This window comes from Pyxicephalus adspersus, chromosome 9, assembly GCF_032062135.1.
Source record: "Pyxicephalus adspersus chromosome 9, UCB_Pads_2.0, whole genome shotgun sequence".
Taxonomy (NCBI): domain Eukaryota; kingdom Metazoa; phylum Chordata; class Amphibia; order Anura; family Pyxicephalidae; genus Pyxicephalus; species Pyxicephalus adspersus.
This window is the reverse complement of record NC_092866.1, coordinates 31,319,811-31,337,257: the sequence shown is the minus strand read 5'-3', so window position 1 is coordinate 31,337,257 and position 17,447 is coordinate 31,319,811. Positions and strand designations below refer to the sequence as shown.

At 38.4% G+C, this 17,447-nt stretch overlaps 1 protein-coding gene across 1 annotated transcript in view; it reads right to left on the bottom strand.

Moving 5' to 3' along the window:
- The window catches only part of EDC4 (enhancer of mRNA decapping 4), a 256,361-nt gene that overhangs the window by 101,347 nt on the left and 137,567 nt on the right, over positions 1–17,447 (bottom strand). The window contains exons 16-18 of the mRNA XM_072423087.1: positions 11,689–11,867; positions 3,785–3,870; positions 1,545–1,704 (exon numbers count right to left, since the gene is read on the bottom strand). Coding sequence (XP_072279188.1) covers positions 1,545–1,704; positions 3,785–3,870; positions 11,689–11,867 — 425 coding nt within the window. The remainder of the gene's footprint in view (positions 1–1,544; positions 1,705–3,784; positions 3,871–11,688; positions 11,868–17,447) is intronic.

Here is a 17,447-nt window from a genome sequence, read left to right as displayed (position 1 = left end):
CAGAGAAAAGTCTAAGGGGCATGTAGGAAAGAAGTCTAAAATTATGCTTTTGGTCATCCAAAAGGTGGAACACAGCAATTTAGGTCTTGCCCCAGAAGGAATCCATGTCACGGCCTCAATGCAAACATGTACAAGGCGGTGCTGAGAAGTTCATGGCTTTGCCTCCTTCCAGATGAAATAGAAAAATGAGTGTGGGGGCATATGGCAGCCTAATATCTTGGTATGTAACTGTGCAATTATCAGATCTTTGCGATTGTGAGAAACTGTGATGGCAGAGGCACAAGCATGTTTCATGTCATAGGAATTACGGGCCGTCATGAAGTTTTTGTTTCTCCAGCAAAGGACATTCACACTAAGATGTCACAAACACTGGGGGAGAAGTGTTCTTCCTTTCCCTGGAGAAACAAAAACTTCATGACGGCCCGTAACTCCTACGACATGAAACTTGCTTGTGCCTCTGCCATCACAGTTTTCAACGACATGAAACTTGCACCTTGCAATGCACCCTCTGTATTTACTTTCATGCAGTCTTCTCTTTATGGTAGACTTGGATATCAATACGCCTACTTCCTGGAGAGTGTCGTTCACTTGGTTGGCTGTTGTGAAGGGGTTTCTCCTCACCATGGAAATGATTCTGCGTTCATCCACCGCTGTTGTCTTTCGTGGATGTCCAGGTTATTTAGCGTTGCTGAGTTCACCAGTGCTTTGTTTCTTTCTCATGATAGACCAAACTGTAGATTTTGCCACTCCAAAAATATTTTTTTTCTGTTTTTGCAGCTTAAGGATGGCTTGTTTCACCTGCATGGAGAGCTCCTTTGACTGCATGTTGTCTGTTCACGGCAAAATCTTCCACATACAAGCACCCCTCCATCTTTAAATCAACGCCAGGCCTGTTATCTGCTTAATTGACCCCAGCCCATGAAATAGCCTTTGATTAAATTGTCCAATTACTTTTGAGCCCCTAAAATAAAGGGATTGTGTAGTGAAAAAAAAAAAAAAATAAAAAAAAATAAAAAAAAATAAAAAAAACCTTTCGTTGCTCACATTTTTATGCAATCTTTTTGTTCATTCCATTGAATTAAAGCTGAAAGTCTGCAGTTCAACTACATCTGAGTTATTTCATTTAAATTTAATTGTGGTAATGTACAGAACAAAAATTAGAAAAAAGTTGTCTCTGTCCAAATATTTATGGACCTAACTGTAAGCAAAAGACCAGGAAGAATACCACAAGTCCTTTATTTCCGAATCATAAGCAGCGTTCAGGTAGGTACATTTGAACAAGCACCAGATGGGTCATCAGCCGTGCAGGGGAAAGAGCTCTGAAATTTTGCACCTTCCTAACGCCATTGCGTGGCCATTCTTACACTACATTGCCTTTAATAACATTTTTAACCATGTCTCCAAACTCACACTAGCAAGTACATGTTACAGGTGTTGCAACATAGGGTAGGTTCCACTAGAACAAATAACTACATATGCAGGTAAAGAGGCCAGTGTTGGCCTGTTTTAAAGTTTGTTAATTTGCAAAGAGGCTGCTTTTTTACCTGTACTATTGGGTTATGAATGGCTTTTTCACAAAGTCCTGGAATAAGTACAGCAGTGGTTCTTGGAGATACCGGAAAATTGCCACTATGTAGATTACTACCCAATGTGATGCTGTTATCAAGTTGTAGTATTGGACTATGTTTAATTTCATCAGGAAGTCTGCAAGAGAGAAAAAAAATTATATATATATATATATATATATATATATATATGCACATACACACATTTATTTACACAGTACAGTATATTCGATTTTTACCATTATGAGGTTTGTCAACACTTGTCAAAGCAACATTTTTACTTGCATTTTCACCTCCCTAGCAGTACATACCTTTCCTTTAGTGCTCCTTTTATGTTGCATAAGCTACTAGCTGTGAATATATCACTTGGAATTTTGGGCATGTAGACAGCACTGGCACATGATAATTAACCCAGTGATGTCAAATGAGGACAGATAGACAGCCTTTACTCCTCTGCAATTTTAAAATATAGCAATTGAATAAAAAAAAATTAAAAGGTAATTTCTCACTTCTGACACCAGGATGGATAACCAGGTAAGCATGTGTTGCTGGGGAAGAGAAATATGAAAGTACGTAGGTTGCTTTCTCTTTCATAGGAATATCACAGGTTTACATTGCTTTGCAGGATAATAAAGCGTTATGAGTTACTGACATAGACATGTAAAGCATAAGGTATGGGATCTATCCTCCCCATACCAGTAACATTTTTAAATATAACCCTTCTGCTTTTACTACATATATTTTCAACTCAGGTATTCAAACAATTTCAAATTAGTCTCCATATTTCTCTACACAATGAAAGCAGATCAGAAGTTAGCACTGTAGTTTTGCAGCTTTAGCTCTAGGTCCTAGGTTCGAATCTCGGCCAGAGCACTATCTGAATGTAGTTTGCGTGGGTTTCCTCCAGGTACTCCAATTTCTTCCCACATTCAAAAACACATGTAGTTGGGTTAATTAGCTTCCCCAAAAAAACTGACCTTAGACTGTATTAAAGACATGACTATGATTGGAACATTACGTCAGTGCATGCGTAAGTGCGTGCGGGAGGCACATATATATATTATACATGCTACTGTACAGTTATATTACGGGTTTCTGTATTTTTATGCAACCTTGTTTTAACAGATTTTATTTTTTTATTTAAAGTTTATTATTAAATTTATTAAATATTGGACATATTTTGGTGAGGTATGCCTAAGAGTTATGGGCCTACAATGAGAAATAAATTTCCATGCAAAACAGTGTAGCGCTTTTTGAGTAAAAATACGGACAGAATTAAAACACCAGGGGTTAAATTGTGGGACCCCTTAAGGGACAGCTAGGGACAATGACTATGGGCTTTGTAAAGTGCTGCGTAATACGACAGCTCTTTATAAATACTAGTTAATAGTATCTAATGGCTGGATATGGCAGAGTAGTGGATGTCTTCTAATGACTTTGATAAACTGGTCACAGTGTGCAGTGAAATCAAATAAATACGCAACAGGAAAATGTACAACCGTTTATAAATGGATGTAAGGCTGCAGATCTGCATTTGTCAAGATAAAAGCCTTAAAACACAGGCAAAGTATTGCACAACATTTCCTCAGTACAGAGAATGAACCCTAATCTGCTCAACCTTGAGCACTTCCATGTTTAAGCTATGTACACAAGAAATGATTCTTGCCTGATTCGAAGGGGCAGGTTCATCTCGAGCGAGAATCTAACGTGTACAGTGATTGCCTGAGGAATTGCCAACTAAGAACAACCGCTACACATGGAGAAGGAGAAGTCAATGGAGAAGAGCACAGTGCTGCTAGCTCGTTAAGGACACTTTTGGCTTCAGAGGCCATTACCGTCCCCCTTTAGTAATTATATAATGGATTTCTCATCAAATTTCAATGTTAACTTGTTTTGAGAACTCCTTCAGCAGAAAGAGATTTGTGGAATAACTTGCATGAACTTCCCATTTTAATTTACAAATTCAACTGAAATAAATTCTGGACTAGGTCAGTCTAAAAACATGATGTTTTCCTCTTTCTAAGCTGGTCTTTGATTGTGTACTTCAGATCATTATGTTACAAAATCTTTTTTCACTTTAATTTCGACTTAGACAGCTCATGTCGTCACATTTTTGGCATGTCTTTGTAAGAAAACGTGTATGCCTAGCTAAAATATTTAAATAAATCAGCTTTTTTTTACAGGACTGTTAAGCAAAACGTAAAATATTAGCATGTTACCTGGAGACAGCTGTATCTATGGAGGCACTGCTCATAGCTGTAACTGAAGTCAGGGAACTAATACTGGATCCAGCAGAAGAGACAACCTATTACAGACATTATGGAAGAGGGAAAGGGAGGACAAAGCAAACAAATACATTATTTAAAGAGGCAGGGAAAGAACCCATCAATGCAACGACTTTTATAGTATATTGGGGGAAAACTCAGTTTTAGTGTTGCTGAAAAGATCAAAATGACTAGGTTTTCATTTTATTACTTTCATGTATAGTTTAAGAGTTAACTTATTTTTTTAGTTCATGCTTATTCAGTATGATTAATATAGATATGAAAAATATGTATGAGCTTCACTGTCGATTTCCTAAATGTTTTTCAGGTAGGAAATGCTGAGGGCCATACAACCTGTGGTAGACCAGTATAAATTATAAAATTGGACGAAGATTATTGTAAATGTTTGTTCTTAGTAAGTAAAAAAAAAATATATATAAACATTTTAGTGGTATATATTTGACTCTAATAATGGTTTAACTTTTAAAGATAAATGTTCAATTAGGTTATGAACATTTTTCAGCAAAACGATTTTTTATTTTGCTAACAAATAATTTATGTAACTAATTTTCAACATACCTGACATACAGTTTATATAAGAAAAAAAGTTTTTGGCCCCTTGAAGTTTCAGGGCCCAGTTTGTTGTAATAATGTGTTTTTGTCCTTTTTATGTTGTGGAAAAGCTTCCATTTTGTTTTAATTTTTAGGCCATTTTCACATAACGTTCAAGCTTTTTTTTATACTAACCTAAATTTTTTCTCTGGTTCTAATTTCTATAGTCCAAATAAATGGGAAGTTTTTTGACCCCAAAATGCAATGCTTGCTGGTGGACAAAAATTATGGACTTACTCACAAACTGATTTAGTTTGTTGATCCCTAGGAGGCTAAAGCCTAATTCTAAAATACCCAAGAAGTCTAAGGTATGCTTATCTGAGAAATGTAAATTGACAAGGAGAGTCAGGGATGCAATCAACCTAAGTGCAACCATTTTGTATATAGTAAAATTAAGTGTAGAGTTCTGTTTTAACTTTACCATTATTGACGAGCACTTTTGTTTTTAGTTTTAGCTTCCTCTCTAGCTCCAGATGTAAAATACCTTTCTACCCCTAGATGAAATGTTTTTCCCTATCCTTGCTTGTAAGAAATAAAGAGAGATTTTGGCAATCTGTAAAGGTGGCATTTCTCCCACTGGCCAGAAATTTAAAAGGAACTCCACCCACTGACTACTAAACAGTAATGTATTGTGACCTGTGAATATAGTAATTATAGCAGGGGATCCCTGAAGACCTTAAAGTTATTTAAAAGGTTCCCACATGTTAAAATGGTCGAGAAACACTGGATTAGACATTACTTTTCCAAAATAGAGGTTTTCCCCCATGCCCACAGATACAGGTTCGCATAGGACGGAGCACATGTGCCCATAGTGACACCCTGTATCTGGAGGTAGGTGTGGCCATCAAAGATGAAGATGTTACGATTTGGTATATAAGTCAGAAGGGTGGAAATGAAATTATTGTGAGGGAGGTAGGGTAACTTTCATCCAGACATTCAGATATAGTGTGTACTCCTAGAGAGTGAGGAATGCTACTGTAGAGGGCTTCAACATCAATTGTGACAGTAAGAGTATGCGGTGGGACTTGCATATTGTGTGTGGATTTAAGAATATCAATTGTCTCCTGCAATTATGAGGGGAGGTTAGTGACTAGAGGGTGAAGATAGGTGTCAATTAGTTCACTGGCTGTAAGTGAGCCAATGCCAGAAATGATAGGACGTCCTGTGGGGCGTAAGATGTTCTTTTGGCAAAGCATAGAATGTTGGTAAAGTAGGATATTTGTTGGACAAATATTCTTTGGTTTTCTGGTTGATGATATTGTTGGTAAAGGAATTAAAGATAATGTCATTGTCTTCCTGATGAAAGTCTGTAATACTCTCTATAGGGATAATACGGTACCAGTCCTTGTTGTCCAGGATTTGGTAGCATATAGGTTTGTAATGTATATTGTCAAATACAGTGTTACAGCTTACCAGCATCACCATTGGGAACCCTCTGTTTTAAGCACTAAATCGCTAACCGATTTTTCCCTTAATTGTAAGTATTATCTAAACACTAGTCCATATTTCATTAGTTACCTAGCTCTTTATCTTACTATTATTTGACTATAAATTATAATATACACATATCCTCTATATGTGTATGAATATATATTAGTGATATGCAATATAACCATCATTGCCTGTATTTACACACACACACATATTCATATATATTTGCTGATACCTCCAATGTTAATAATTTGTAATTCTCCTGTATATATAGACCACCAATCGTATAAAGTCATGTACCCCTGAGGAAGCCCAATTTAGGCGAAACGCGTCGGGGACTTTTATGGAAAACTTATATGGAAAGTGATATCATTATTACTTTTTCAATCTAATATTATTTTCAATTTCTTGTGTTAGCATCACTCTGTCTAGTGAACTGTCCTATTTCTGTGATCTTTAACAGAACTAGGCAAGACAAACACAAACAGTTGTATACGCTTTATTTTTGATGATTATTTACATGTATGAATTTACTGTGTATGAATGTAATATTAATACATTACATTTTGACTCAAGACTTTTGAGCCTCGAACCTCTTTCTTTGCTTCCTCCCGGCGATTTTTCAAAATGAATAATATTAAAGAGGGAGGCTCAACTGTACACTTCTTGGACTTATATGGGACAATATAGAAAGTACCCTTATCCTAACCATCCCTCCCCCTTCCCCCCTCCTGACATTTTCAAATTATAAATGAATGCTGCCCTACATGAATGTGCATTAACCATTAATATGGAGATGGATCACTTTTGTTGATTCCACCTCCACTGTCCCATTTTTTAATAATAATTCAGATAATTATGGCCTTTAGGTGTTAAGAGTGGCCTAACCAATCGTTAAGAATAATTTAGCCAATACCTTTGATTAACCTATATTCTCAACATGTGTATCTAATAAATCTTCACCTTAACACCATCTGGACACCATCTTAGCGTCTGCTTTTATTGCTCCCAGGTGCCCACATTTGGTGAAGAGAGGTTGCTCAAGACAATACCCCCCTTCAAAAAAAATGTACTTTAATTTTGGAGCCTGCCATTCAGTCTCAACACAAGAGATTCTCAACATGTGTATCTAATAACATGAGTAGTTCAACATATCTAATAAAAATATCTTCACCTTACCTTGACCTGGCAACAGGTCTGTACATACAGAGTCCTTCCTGCCTTGCCCTTTCTTATATTCACCTCTTTTGAAGTGCATTCCATCTGTCTTTTATTCCCCCTACCCCACACTGTTGCTGATGTCTAAGACCCCCTTGGTCCAGTTTCACAAATTTTGGATAACTTTGCCTCTTGGCTCAGACATATTTCCCATGACCTGCCCACCCTCATCCTCAGTGACTTCCCCAGTCCACACTATCGCTAAAATAACATCTCCAGATAAAGCTGCCACACAGTTCAACCACACTCCCTTTGGCCCTGGATAAAGTTGCCCCTGCCACCTTCTGCTACCCCCATCCTGCTAACCCCTGACCCTGGCGCAACAACCAAACCAATCATCTACAAAAGACTGTTTGTGCTAATGAGTGCAAATGGAGGAAATCTAGCATCGGCACTGACTTCACGGACTACAAAGCCAGACTACAACACTTTAACACAGCACTCATGGTTGCTAAGCAAAACTATTTCTTCACGGTCATATCCTCTCAAGCTTACAAACCACGCAGCCACTTCTCAACAATTGACTCCCTCCTAAACCACACTCCTCTCCCACCTTCTTGGCTCAAGATATAGTCACCTACTTTAGAGATAAAATTGTCAAAATCAGACATGATGTCCCTGCTCACCATGCTACTCCAACCAAATACATCCTTTCCACCTGTAAACCATCACTAACCTCCCTCAGCCCGGTTACCCTGGATGAAGTCTCCTCTTTTCTCATCATTTCCATCTACTACCTTTCCGCTTGACCCCATTCCCTCTGATCTACTGCTTGCCCATTCCTCCACATTGAGAAGAAATTATAGGGGGTCTTATACAGAATATAAAATATACTCTGCTTCTATGAAGAATAGTTACTGCTTTGTTTGATTTCAGAGACCAGCTGCAAAAATCAGCGGGAAGACCCCGAGAGCCGAGCACAGGATGGCCTTGAAGGCTGATAAGAGACCCCTGCGGTTAATACCAGCCTGAACAAGAATTCAAGATGGTGGACAGTACTTTCTGTGCCAAAAGAGCTAGACACGTGGTTTATCCACCCCATTAACGGTTTGTGAACTTTTATGCTAATATGCATTTTATGCTTATATGGACTTCCGATTTTACATGTTTGGACAATCTGCCTAATGACAATTAGATAATGCCTTAAGCCCTCCTAAACAGGAGTGATTCTGTATGCCTATATTGATGTATTTCTTGGTTTTAGTTGTAATTTCTATGCTTTACCTGCTAAGCATTTGATTTTTTCTGTGCGCAATAAACCTGCTTTTGATTTGAACCTACTATCCCATCTCAGATGTTCCGATTGAAGACCCCCCCTAAAAGAACCGAACAACCCTGACCCCTGCACTAACCAAACTATTTCCCTTTCTACTGGTATCTACCCCTCCACTTTCAAACATGCCATTATTCTACCTATCCTGAAGAAAGCCTCACTAGATCCGTCCCTGCCTTCTAGCTATCATCCTACTTCCCTTCTCCCATATGTTTCCAAGTTTCTTGAACGCATTGTTTATTAAAGACTCCCCATTTAACTTAAATACAAACTCCCTCCTTGACCTCATCCAGTCTGACTCTCCAGCTGCCCATTCCACCAAGATAGCCCTTACTAAAATGCCCAGTGACCTCATCACAGCCAAGTCACAAGCCAAATTTTTCCTTTGCCTTAATGTTTCCTATGCTTTTGACACCATTGATCACCCCCTTCTAAACCAAATCTTGAACTCCATTGGTGACACTGCTCTCTTGGTTTGCTTTCTACCTGTCCGATCACTCCCTTCCAGGTTTCTTTCAATGGTTATTCCTCCTCTTCTACTCTCCTGACGGTTGATGTTCCCCAAGGTCGGTCCTTGGTCTGGTTCTCTTTTCTTTCTACACCTACTCACTCACCTGCCCTCTCATTTACCCCTCATATTCAGAACATTTCCAGGTCCTGTCACTTTCACCTGCGCAACATCTAAAAAAATCCATCCGACCTGTCCCCAGAGAGCACCAAACTTTTTGTAGAAGCTCCTATCCCTTGTCTGGCCTACTGTAGCATCCTCCTCCCTGGTATTCCATTTACCCGACTCTCCTCTACAATCTTATATGAATGCTGCAGCCAGACTTATCCATCCTTCCCACCACTCCTCCTCTGCTGTCTCTTTGCAGTTCTCTTCATTGGCTTCCATTGAACCTTAGACTCTTAATAAAGCTCATGTCCTTCGCCTTCAAATCCCTCCACAGTTTTTGTCCCACCTTTCTGTTACCTTTCTGACCTGATAGAAAAAATACACCCCTAGCCACTCTCTTCGTTTCTCCAATGACCTACTAATGACATTCTCACTCAACCTCGTCACATGCACAGCTCCAAGACTTTCTAAAGCTGCCCTGACTCTCTAGAATGGTCTTCCATGTCCTATTAGCTTGCTCCTAACTCTCTGCTTTTTTTAAAGAGCACTCAAATCCCATCTTTTTAAACTTGTCTACCCGTCCTCTTCTGTCTCTTAAAACCCTCATTACTTTCCACCATTTCATATCCCCACTCCTATTGTGTGATACAATACTTATTTAAATTATGGTGTTAGATTAATAAAAATTTGTGTTTTTAAATTTAACTCTGGTTGCCCTTCAAAAGCCTGGTTTTCCCTCCCTCTTCTTCCTCCCACAGATACATGATATGTAATCACAGGCTGGGCAAATAGGAGTCTACTCCTCTTTGATTATCCATTGGGGCTTTTCTTTCGGGTAGAACAAACTAACAACTAGTTTTTTGAGACTACTACGAAAAGGGTGCAACTGTGAAGTAGAAATTGCTGATTGTGTAATTTTGGGACAATATTGATAGAGCTAGTTGGGGGAAACTGGTTATTTTTATTTCTTTATCTTGAAATATAATATCCTTAGCCAAACAAGGCTAGGGTTAATAGGCTTCGAAAAGCCAATCTGTAAATGGATAGTGAACGGGCTTAAAGGCCGCATCCAGAGAGTAGCAATGATTCATAATCTGAAAGGTCCAATGGTATTAGTGGTCTACCCCAGGGTTCGGTGTTGGGACATTTACTGTTTAACATCCTTATAAATGATATAGAGTTTGGGATTAAAAGTACCATTTCTGTTTTTGCAGATGACATCAAACTATGTAATGGATTTATGTCCATACAGGATGTCTATAATCTACAAGCAGACCTGGATGTACTGTTTGATTGGGCAGCCAAGTGGCAAATGACATTTATTTTATATAAATGTAAAGTTATGCACTTGGGGGCTAACAACATGCATGCTTCATACTGTCTAGTTGGAATGCATTTAGGGGAGTCAGGAATGGAAAAAGAATCTGGGAGTAATGGTACCACATAGACTTAACAGCGAGCGATGCCAAGCTGCAATATCTACAGCTAGCAAAGTACTTTCTTGTATTTAAAGAGGAATAGACTGCAGAGAAGGAGACATAATCATGCCAATGTACAAAAAAACATTGGTCAGACCACCTCTGAAATATGCAGTTGAGTTTTGGGCACCAGTTCACAAAAAGGACACTGTGAAATTGGAGAGAGTGCACAGAAGGGCGACTAAACTAATAAAAGGAATGGAGGAACTCAGCCATGAAGAAAGATTCGATGAACTGAATCTTTTCTCCCTTGAGAAGAGAAGTTTAAGGGGGGATATGATCACCCTGTATAAATATATAAATAGTCCATGTAGAGAACACTCTTCCCAACTATTCACTTTGGGATCATTACAAATAACAAAAGAGCACTTTTAGCGTCTGGAGGAAAAGAAGTTTAAGCACTGGATAAGGAAGGGATTCTTCACCGTAAGGTCTGTGAAAATGTGGAATTGGCCTGATGCTAGAAGCAGAGAATATAACTGGGCTTTAAAGTAAAGGTAACAGAGCGTTGATCCAGGGAACATCTGATTGCCTCATGAAACCAGGAAGGAATTTTTTTTTCCCTGTTAAAGCAAATTGTACCAGGGATTTTTTTTTTACCTTCCTCTGAACCAACTATGGCCATGGAGTTTTAAATCAGGGACATGTTTACTTCCCTAGTGGTTGAACTTGATGGACTTTGTTTTTTCAACCTGACTATACCTATATGTAATAAGGTTGCACTAATAGAATTCTTCTAATTTGATTTCACAACATATTTTAAAATATATAATAGACTTTTAAAGCAATCCAATCACCTACCGTATTTTCCGGCGTACAAGACGACTTTTTAACCCCGAAAAATCTGTGCCAAAGTCGGGGGTCGTCTTATACGCCTGGTACTTACCAATCCCCTGAACGGGGAGAAGATCCGAGCTCGGGTTAACCAGAGTCAGCCGGCAGAGAGCTCCGGAGAACGCTGTGAGCCATGCGGTATAGATTTACATGCTTGTTAAAGAATATTGTGATTTACAAATCAGCCACTAGGTGGCGCTGTGTGACTATTTTACATAGAATGGTAGACAATTCAATTATTTAAAGTAAAAATTTTCTTTGTTACTGTTTTTTTTTAAATGGAACAAACTCTGTATTTTAACTGGAAAAGCTGGGGGTCGTCTTATACCCCCAGTCGTCTTATACGCCGGAAAATACGGTATATGACCAACACAAATGTAAAGCTATACTGAATTACCTGTTGAGCTTGGACACTGGGTGTCATAAATGCATCAGGAGTCATAAGCTTCGGCTTAGAGTCATTTGAACGCAAAAGGAAATCTGTTGAATTTCTAAGACTATCACTTTGTGACCCATGTAAGGGCTGGTTAGGTGGCCTTTTCTCTTGCGTGATGTCTGTCATTTCATCTTGAGAAACTGTAAAACCAAAAAAATTTAAATTAGAAATGTGATTTTGATACTTTTTTAACTAAGTAAAACATATAGCTTCTGCTTGACCATACAAACAAGTACCAAACTCAGTTACTACTGTGTGATGCAAAGGTCCCATGAAAAATACCAAAAAACTGCCTTCACCTTTCCTGACTGAGCCAAATCATTCCTTTTGGTCTCACAGCTCCACCTTTAAGTCACTGCACACAACAGGAAGCATTTAACAACTGAGGCAGTAGAATCCAGAAACAGTAGGCAGGAATAACTGTGGCCAGAAAATGATCAACAAGTGTAAATGAACAAGGTTAGCACTGAGCCTTATCACCGACAAGATGTAAGTAACAAATATAGCAAACATCCAACTGAGATATATTTTAGATTTTTTTTCAATTTCCTAACATTCACTATATATGAAGTGCCTTACAATAAAGTTACACTTTATTATTGCATCTAAAAGCAAACAATTACCCACTAGTGGCAAGGCACTGTCAAAAGATCTCAGGGATGAATAATTACAAAGTGTAAAGTGTTTGGTATTACTAAGACTTTTCCTAGATCAGGCTATTCTGCAAAACTCAATAGAGCAGTGAGTAGGAAACTGGTGAGAAAGGCTACTGGGGTGACTATCGAAACTTTGAAGCAGTTACAATACTGGTCATTGTTTGCACACAACAACAAAAGTGCTCCACAAATGTGGCTTGCATGGAAAGGTTGTCAAAAAAGCCACATTAGGTACTAAATTAACTTGCCAAAATGCATCTTTAAGAATCTATGGCCAAATGGAAAAAGAGCTTAAGGTCCCCTGTGCCAACAGTGCTGCCCGTAAACATGGGGTTTATGGACAGCACGGTTGGCTCAGAGGCCAGCACTCTAGCCTTTGCAGCACTAGATCACAAAGTTTGTAGCTTGGCCAGGACGCTATATGCAAGGAATTTTTATGTTCTCCTTAATTGTTCTCCTCTCTCTGTTATTCAGAGTGGGTTTCCTCCCACATCCCAAAAAACATGTAGTTAGGTTAATTGGCTTTTTCTCAAGAACTGTCAAAAACTAAATTAATGACATATGACTATGGTTGGAACATTACAAGGCCCTTTGAAGGACAGTTATTGATATGACAATAAACTTTGTAAAGCGCTGTGTAATATGCCGGCATTAAATACTGGCTAAAAATAATAATATTATTGAAATAAGAGCAAAATTTAGGTATACAAGGAAAAAAAAGACTTTTGTTGGATTTTTTTTTCAGTCACTTCAACTTTTTCAGTTATGAGTAAGTGCTTGCATGTATTTGTAACTCAAGCAACATTGAAGACAAATAGGCACAAAGTGACACATTTTTACACAACTGGCCACTCAGCAACCACTATTTCTTCAAAAACACTTGACTTGTATACTTTCTCTAGATTGCCGCAGTACAGCATCCAAAAGGAATGGTCTATCATACTCCTATTCCATAAGCCTTGGTATTGACGCTCCATTGACTGAATGTCCTGGTGAAAATGTTCGCCTTGCTCATTACTCACCATGAGATTTTCTGGAAATTAAGTGCAAGTGTATTCTTAATGACATGCAAGAGCCCAGTTTTTAATATTAATCAAGCAGATTCCAAACTCCTTCCTTGTATGCCAGAGACTTATGGCTTTTCTGACATGATTAATAGATTAGATCCAGTCAGGAGGGGGAGGGAGATGATGACATATGTAATCCAGCAAGGGCTGAAGTTATGCAGCATCAGAGACAAGGACAATGGGAGAATATAAAGGAAGTTGAACAGCAGTGACATGTAATTTGAAAGGAGTAGGGTGCACAAAAATACCAGGATTCCATCACGGTGATATGTTAGAGGTACGCAGGAACAACAAGCCCCCTGCTCAGGACTTCAGCTGCTGCCCGTCCTACAGAACTCCCCTTCTTACTAACCCATTGTCATTTGCAACCTCAGTGTTTGAAACAGGGAAAATTTGCAACTTAGGCAACACACATATGATTATCGAAATGAAGATACAAAACCCAGTCCCAGACACCAGAAAAGATGGCTGACCCTGCTCACTCCCCCATCCTTTACAGAGTTAGAGGCAATGTTTTTTTTTAGGTAATTGAGGGCCTCCGAATTACGTTCAACAGCGAAAAGGGTCAAAGTAGCAAAAACTGTAAGTGCCAAGAGCAGCAAGGCAGAAGCTGACACATGGCTAACCTCACAAAAAAAAAAACTTGCTAATTATACTTGCTAGTTCAGCACTTCCCAATCAACTACCCAGGCTTAGAGCCCCTGATGTGTGCGACGTCCCTACACATTGGTATTCACCCAATTATATGCTACAGTGACAATGCCAAAATATTCCCTAGGTCTTATTTTCGGGGGGATGTCTTATTTTTTCCATGAAGAAGACGACAGTACACATTTATTGTTGAAAATCACTCATGATCACTCATGTGCCATTCATTGTCCCCTTCTGATCACTCATGTGCCATTCATTGTCCCCTTCTGATCACTCCCATCTATCTCTCTCCATCTATCTCTCTCCATCTATCTCTATCCATCTATCTCTATCCATCTATCTCTATCCATCTATCTCTATCCATCTATCTCTATCCATCTATCTCTATCCATCTATCTCTATCCATCTCTATAATTACCCAATCTAGTGGAAAAGTCTTGTACAAATCTAGTGGAAAAGTCGGTAACAAAAATTGGCCAGAGGGTAATCAATTGACATTATTAAAAAAACATATAAATTACCTGCAGTTTCATACATTTCTCAAGAGGGCATGTCTCAACAAAACTAGAACAAAGGCTGATGCTGAGATGAATCAGAGGATAACTGGTGGGTCATTGTCCAACAAACAATATGTGTACCATGTTGTGTGCTTGAATGTTGAGACTATACATTTCTTGGTAGCTAGTGATAGTGTTGCAATATAGGATTCCCACACCGTAAAAAACTTGTTTACCCACGACTTTTTCCAGTAAAGTCTCTATCCAGTCCATCTGGATTATAAACCACTGTTTTTTCAGAACAGGCACAAACTAGGCAGTTCTGGGCCAATTCATCTGGAGCATAGTTTTTTTGGCTATGAGAGAAACAAAGGAAAGGAATTTACTACAACCTTTATCAACCTGTATGCTTTGTAGTATTAGGGTCCCAAACAATGCCCAGGTGGGGGTTAATGTAAAGTAGTTCACTAAATTGTGTAAAATATATGATACTATTAATTTCCATAAGTATTTGATGTTGGAGAAACGTCAAAACGTGGTATAAAGTAGCCTCCTCTACCTTGCATTTCAGGCATTTAAGAGTGGAGCTTAACCCTAGCAGGATACCGGTGACTAGTTATTTGGTCTCAAGACGCAGCATCCGCAGAGTTTACCCATGCAGATGCTCTCCATATCTATAAAGGAGTGATTTGTTGTGTTTCCGGCCTACTCCCTCGCCTCCACCTCGGTTTTCTTAATTCCTCCTTACTTTCTCTATTCTATTTTCATATCTTGACCATTTACCACCCCAGATGACGTTTAAAGAATGGAATTGAAATGTTATAGTGGAGGTGGACATTGACCACTTGGGTGCCTGTTAGGTTGATTTCATTTGAGACTTGTCTAAATAATATGATGCTTGGAGATAACTATTGTAGATGTATAACTTTTGTTTCATGGGCCATGATCTCACTGTATGTAAATGGTTATTGTACTTCCATTTTATCAAAAATCTTTAAAAAAAATTACATTAATAAAAGAAAAAATTAATTAAAAGGACTCTTGTGGTAGGCTTTTTGTATATGTATATATCCAACCCTTATACATGGTATTTTGCATACTGGACTTGGTTGAGCAATTACAGTAACCATTGCTGTGCGAACCCTTATTATGGAATGACGATCCTCTCACAAGGCCCAGATGAGATGATGTTAAAAGGGAGGGAAGAAAGTGTTGTAATGTTTGCCATTAATTTGGCTATTATATTATAGTCTCAGTTTAGTAAGTAAATTGGTCTACAAGAGGTTAGCAAGGGGGTCTTTAGCCTCCTTGGGTATCAAGATATTGTGGGCTTTATTAAAGTCTGGGAATGGATCATTGTGGGTTAGGAGGACTCCTTCCTCCAGTATAATTTTGTAGTATTTTGCAGAGAAGCTGTCAGGGCCGGAGTTTTATGATTCCCCAGAGTGCTAATAGTTTTTTTGGACCTCTTCCATTGTTATGGGGCGGTTGAGATGGTCTTTCTGATGTGAGGTCAATTTTATTCTGGCCTTCGCTAAAGGGTCATTAAGAACAATAGATTGAGATAGTGAGGCACTGTAAAGTTGCCGATAGTGTTGTTCGATAAACTTTGGAATGAAACTAGGATTTATGTGAAAATTGGGGGGGGGGGATAAATCTTTTATTTTAAGGCTCAGGCTTTTGGGGGCCTGAGGTTTTGATAGTTTTGCCAACAACGAACCCACTTTGTTGGGGAACCACAGGGTTACATGTTGTCATCTAGTATACTGGCCCACTGATATTTCACAAAATTGCCGAAGTCTTCTGATTTTGCCAAATGCGCCATAAATCTCCATATGTCTATAGATTGTGGTAGGTCTAGTGCCATGGGTGTTGGGGCACGATTGTACAGGGTAATAAACAACTTAGATAATAGAGACTCCTCCACTAATACATAGTCTATTCAGGAAAATGATGAGTGGGTTTTAGAATAGAAGCTATAATTTACGTTCTTAGGTCCATGCATTTATTAGTAAGGTGTTAGATAAAAATTTAAAAACTGTGGGTGTAGATTAGGTGTTATCCTGGTTGTTGGGTTTAAGTAGTCCAATAATGAGTCTATAGTGCCATTGAAACCTCCAGTCAGTATTAGGTTTGGGTAGTGGTTTTCAAGCAATTTTTGAGATGGTTTGGCATGGATATGTGCGCAGCTGGACAAAAGGGCCGACATCTAAAACTGCTCTGCTCTCTCAAATACCGTACCGCTCATCTACACTGATTTAAAAACCAACCATATCCTTAGGTTCCTGATACACGCAACAAATCTGAATTCTTCACAAAAATCCAAGTCTCGACACGGGAGTGGCCAAACATCTCGCAACTCTTTAAAGATGGCGTAGAGTCTCAGAGAAGATGATGCAGTAGAAAAATTACAATCTACACCTCCTCCTATTTATTCATCAAAATGTACATTAGATGAAGAGACAAGTGAAATCTCCTCTCTCTTTGACAAACTCCGCCTGATTATTAGAGATGAAATCTCCAGAGCCACTCAACAGCTTTACTGGGATTTACTATGTGAGGTCAGAGATATTGGTGACTGTGCACAACTATACTAGAAAAACATGAAACACAATACATCTCTACAACTTGAAATATCTACGTTACAGGATGAAATAGAAGATTTGGAAAACAGATCAAAACATAGCAACTTAATAATTAGAGGAATCTCAGAAGATAATGAAATATATATACACATACACACACACATATACATACATACACACATATATATATATATATATATATATATCTCTATATATATATCTATATATATATCTATATATCTATCTATATATCTATATATCTAT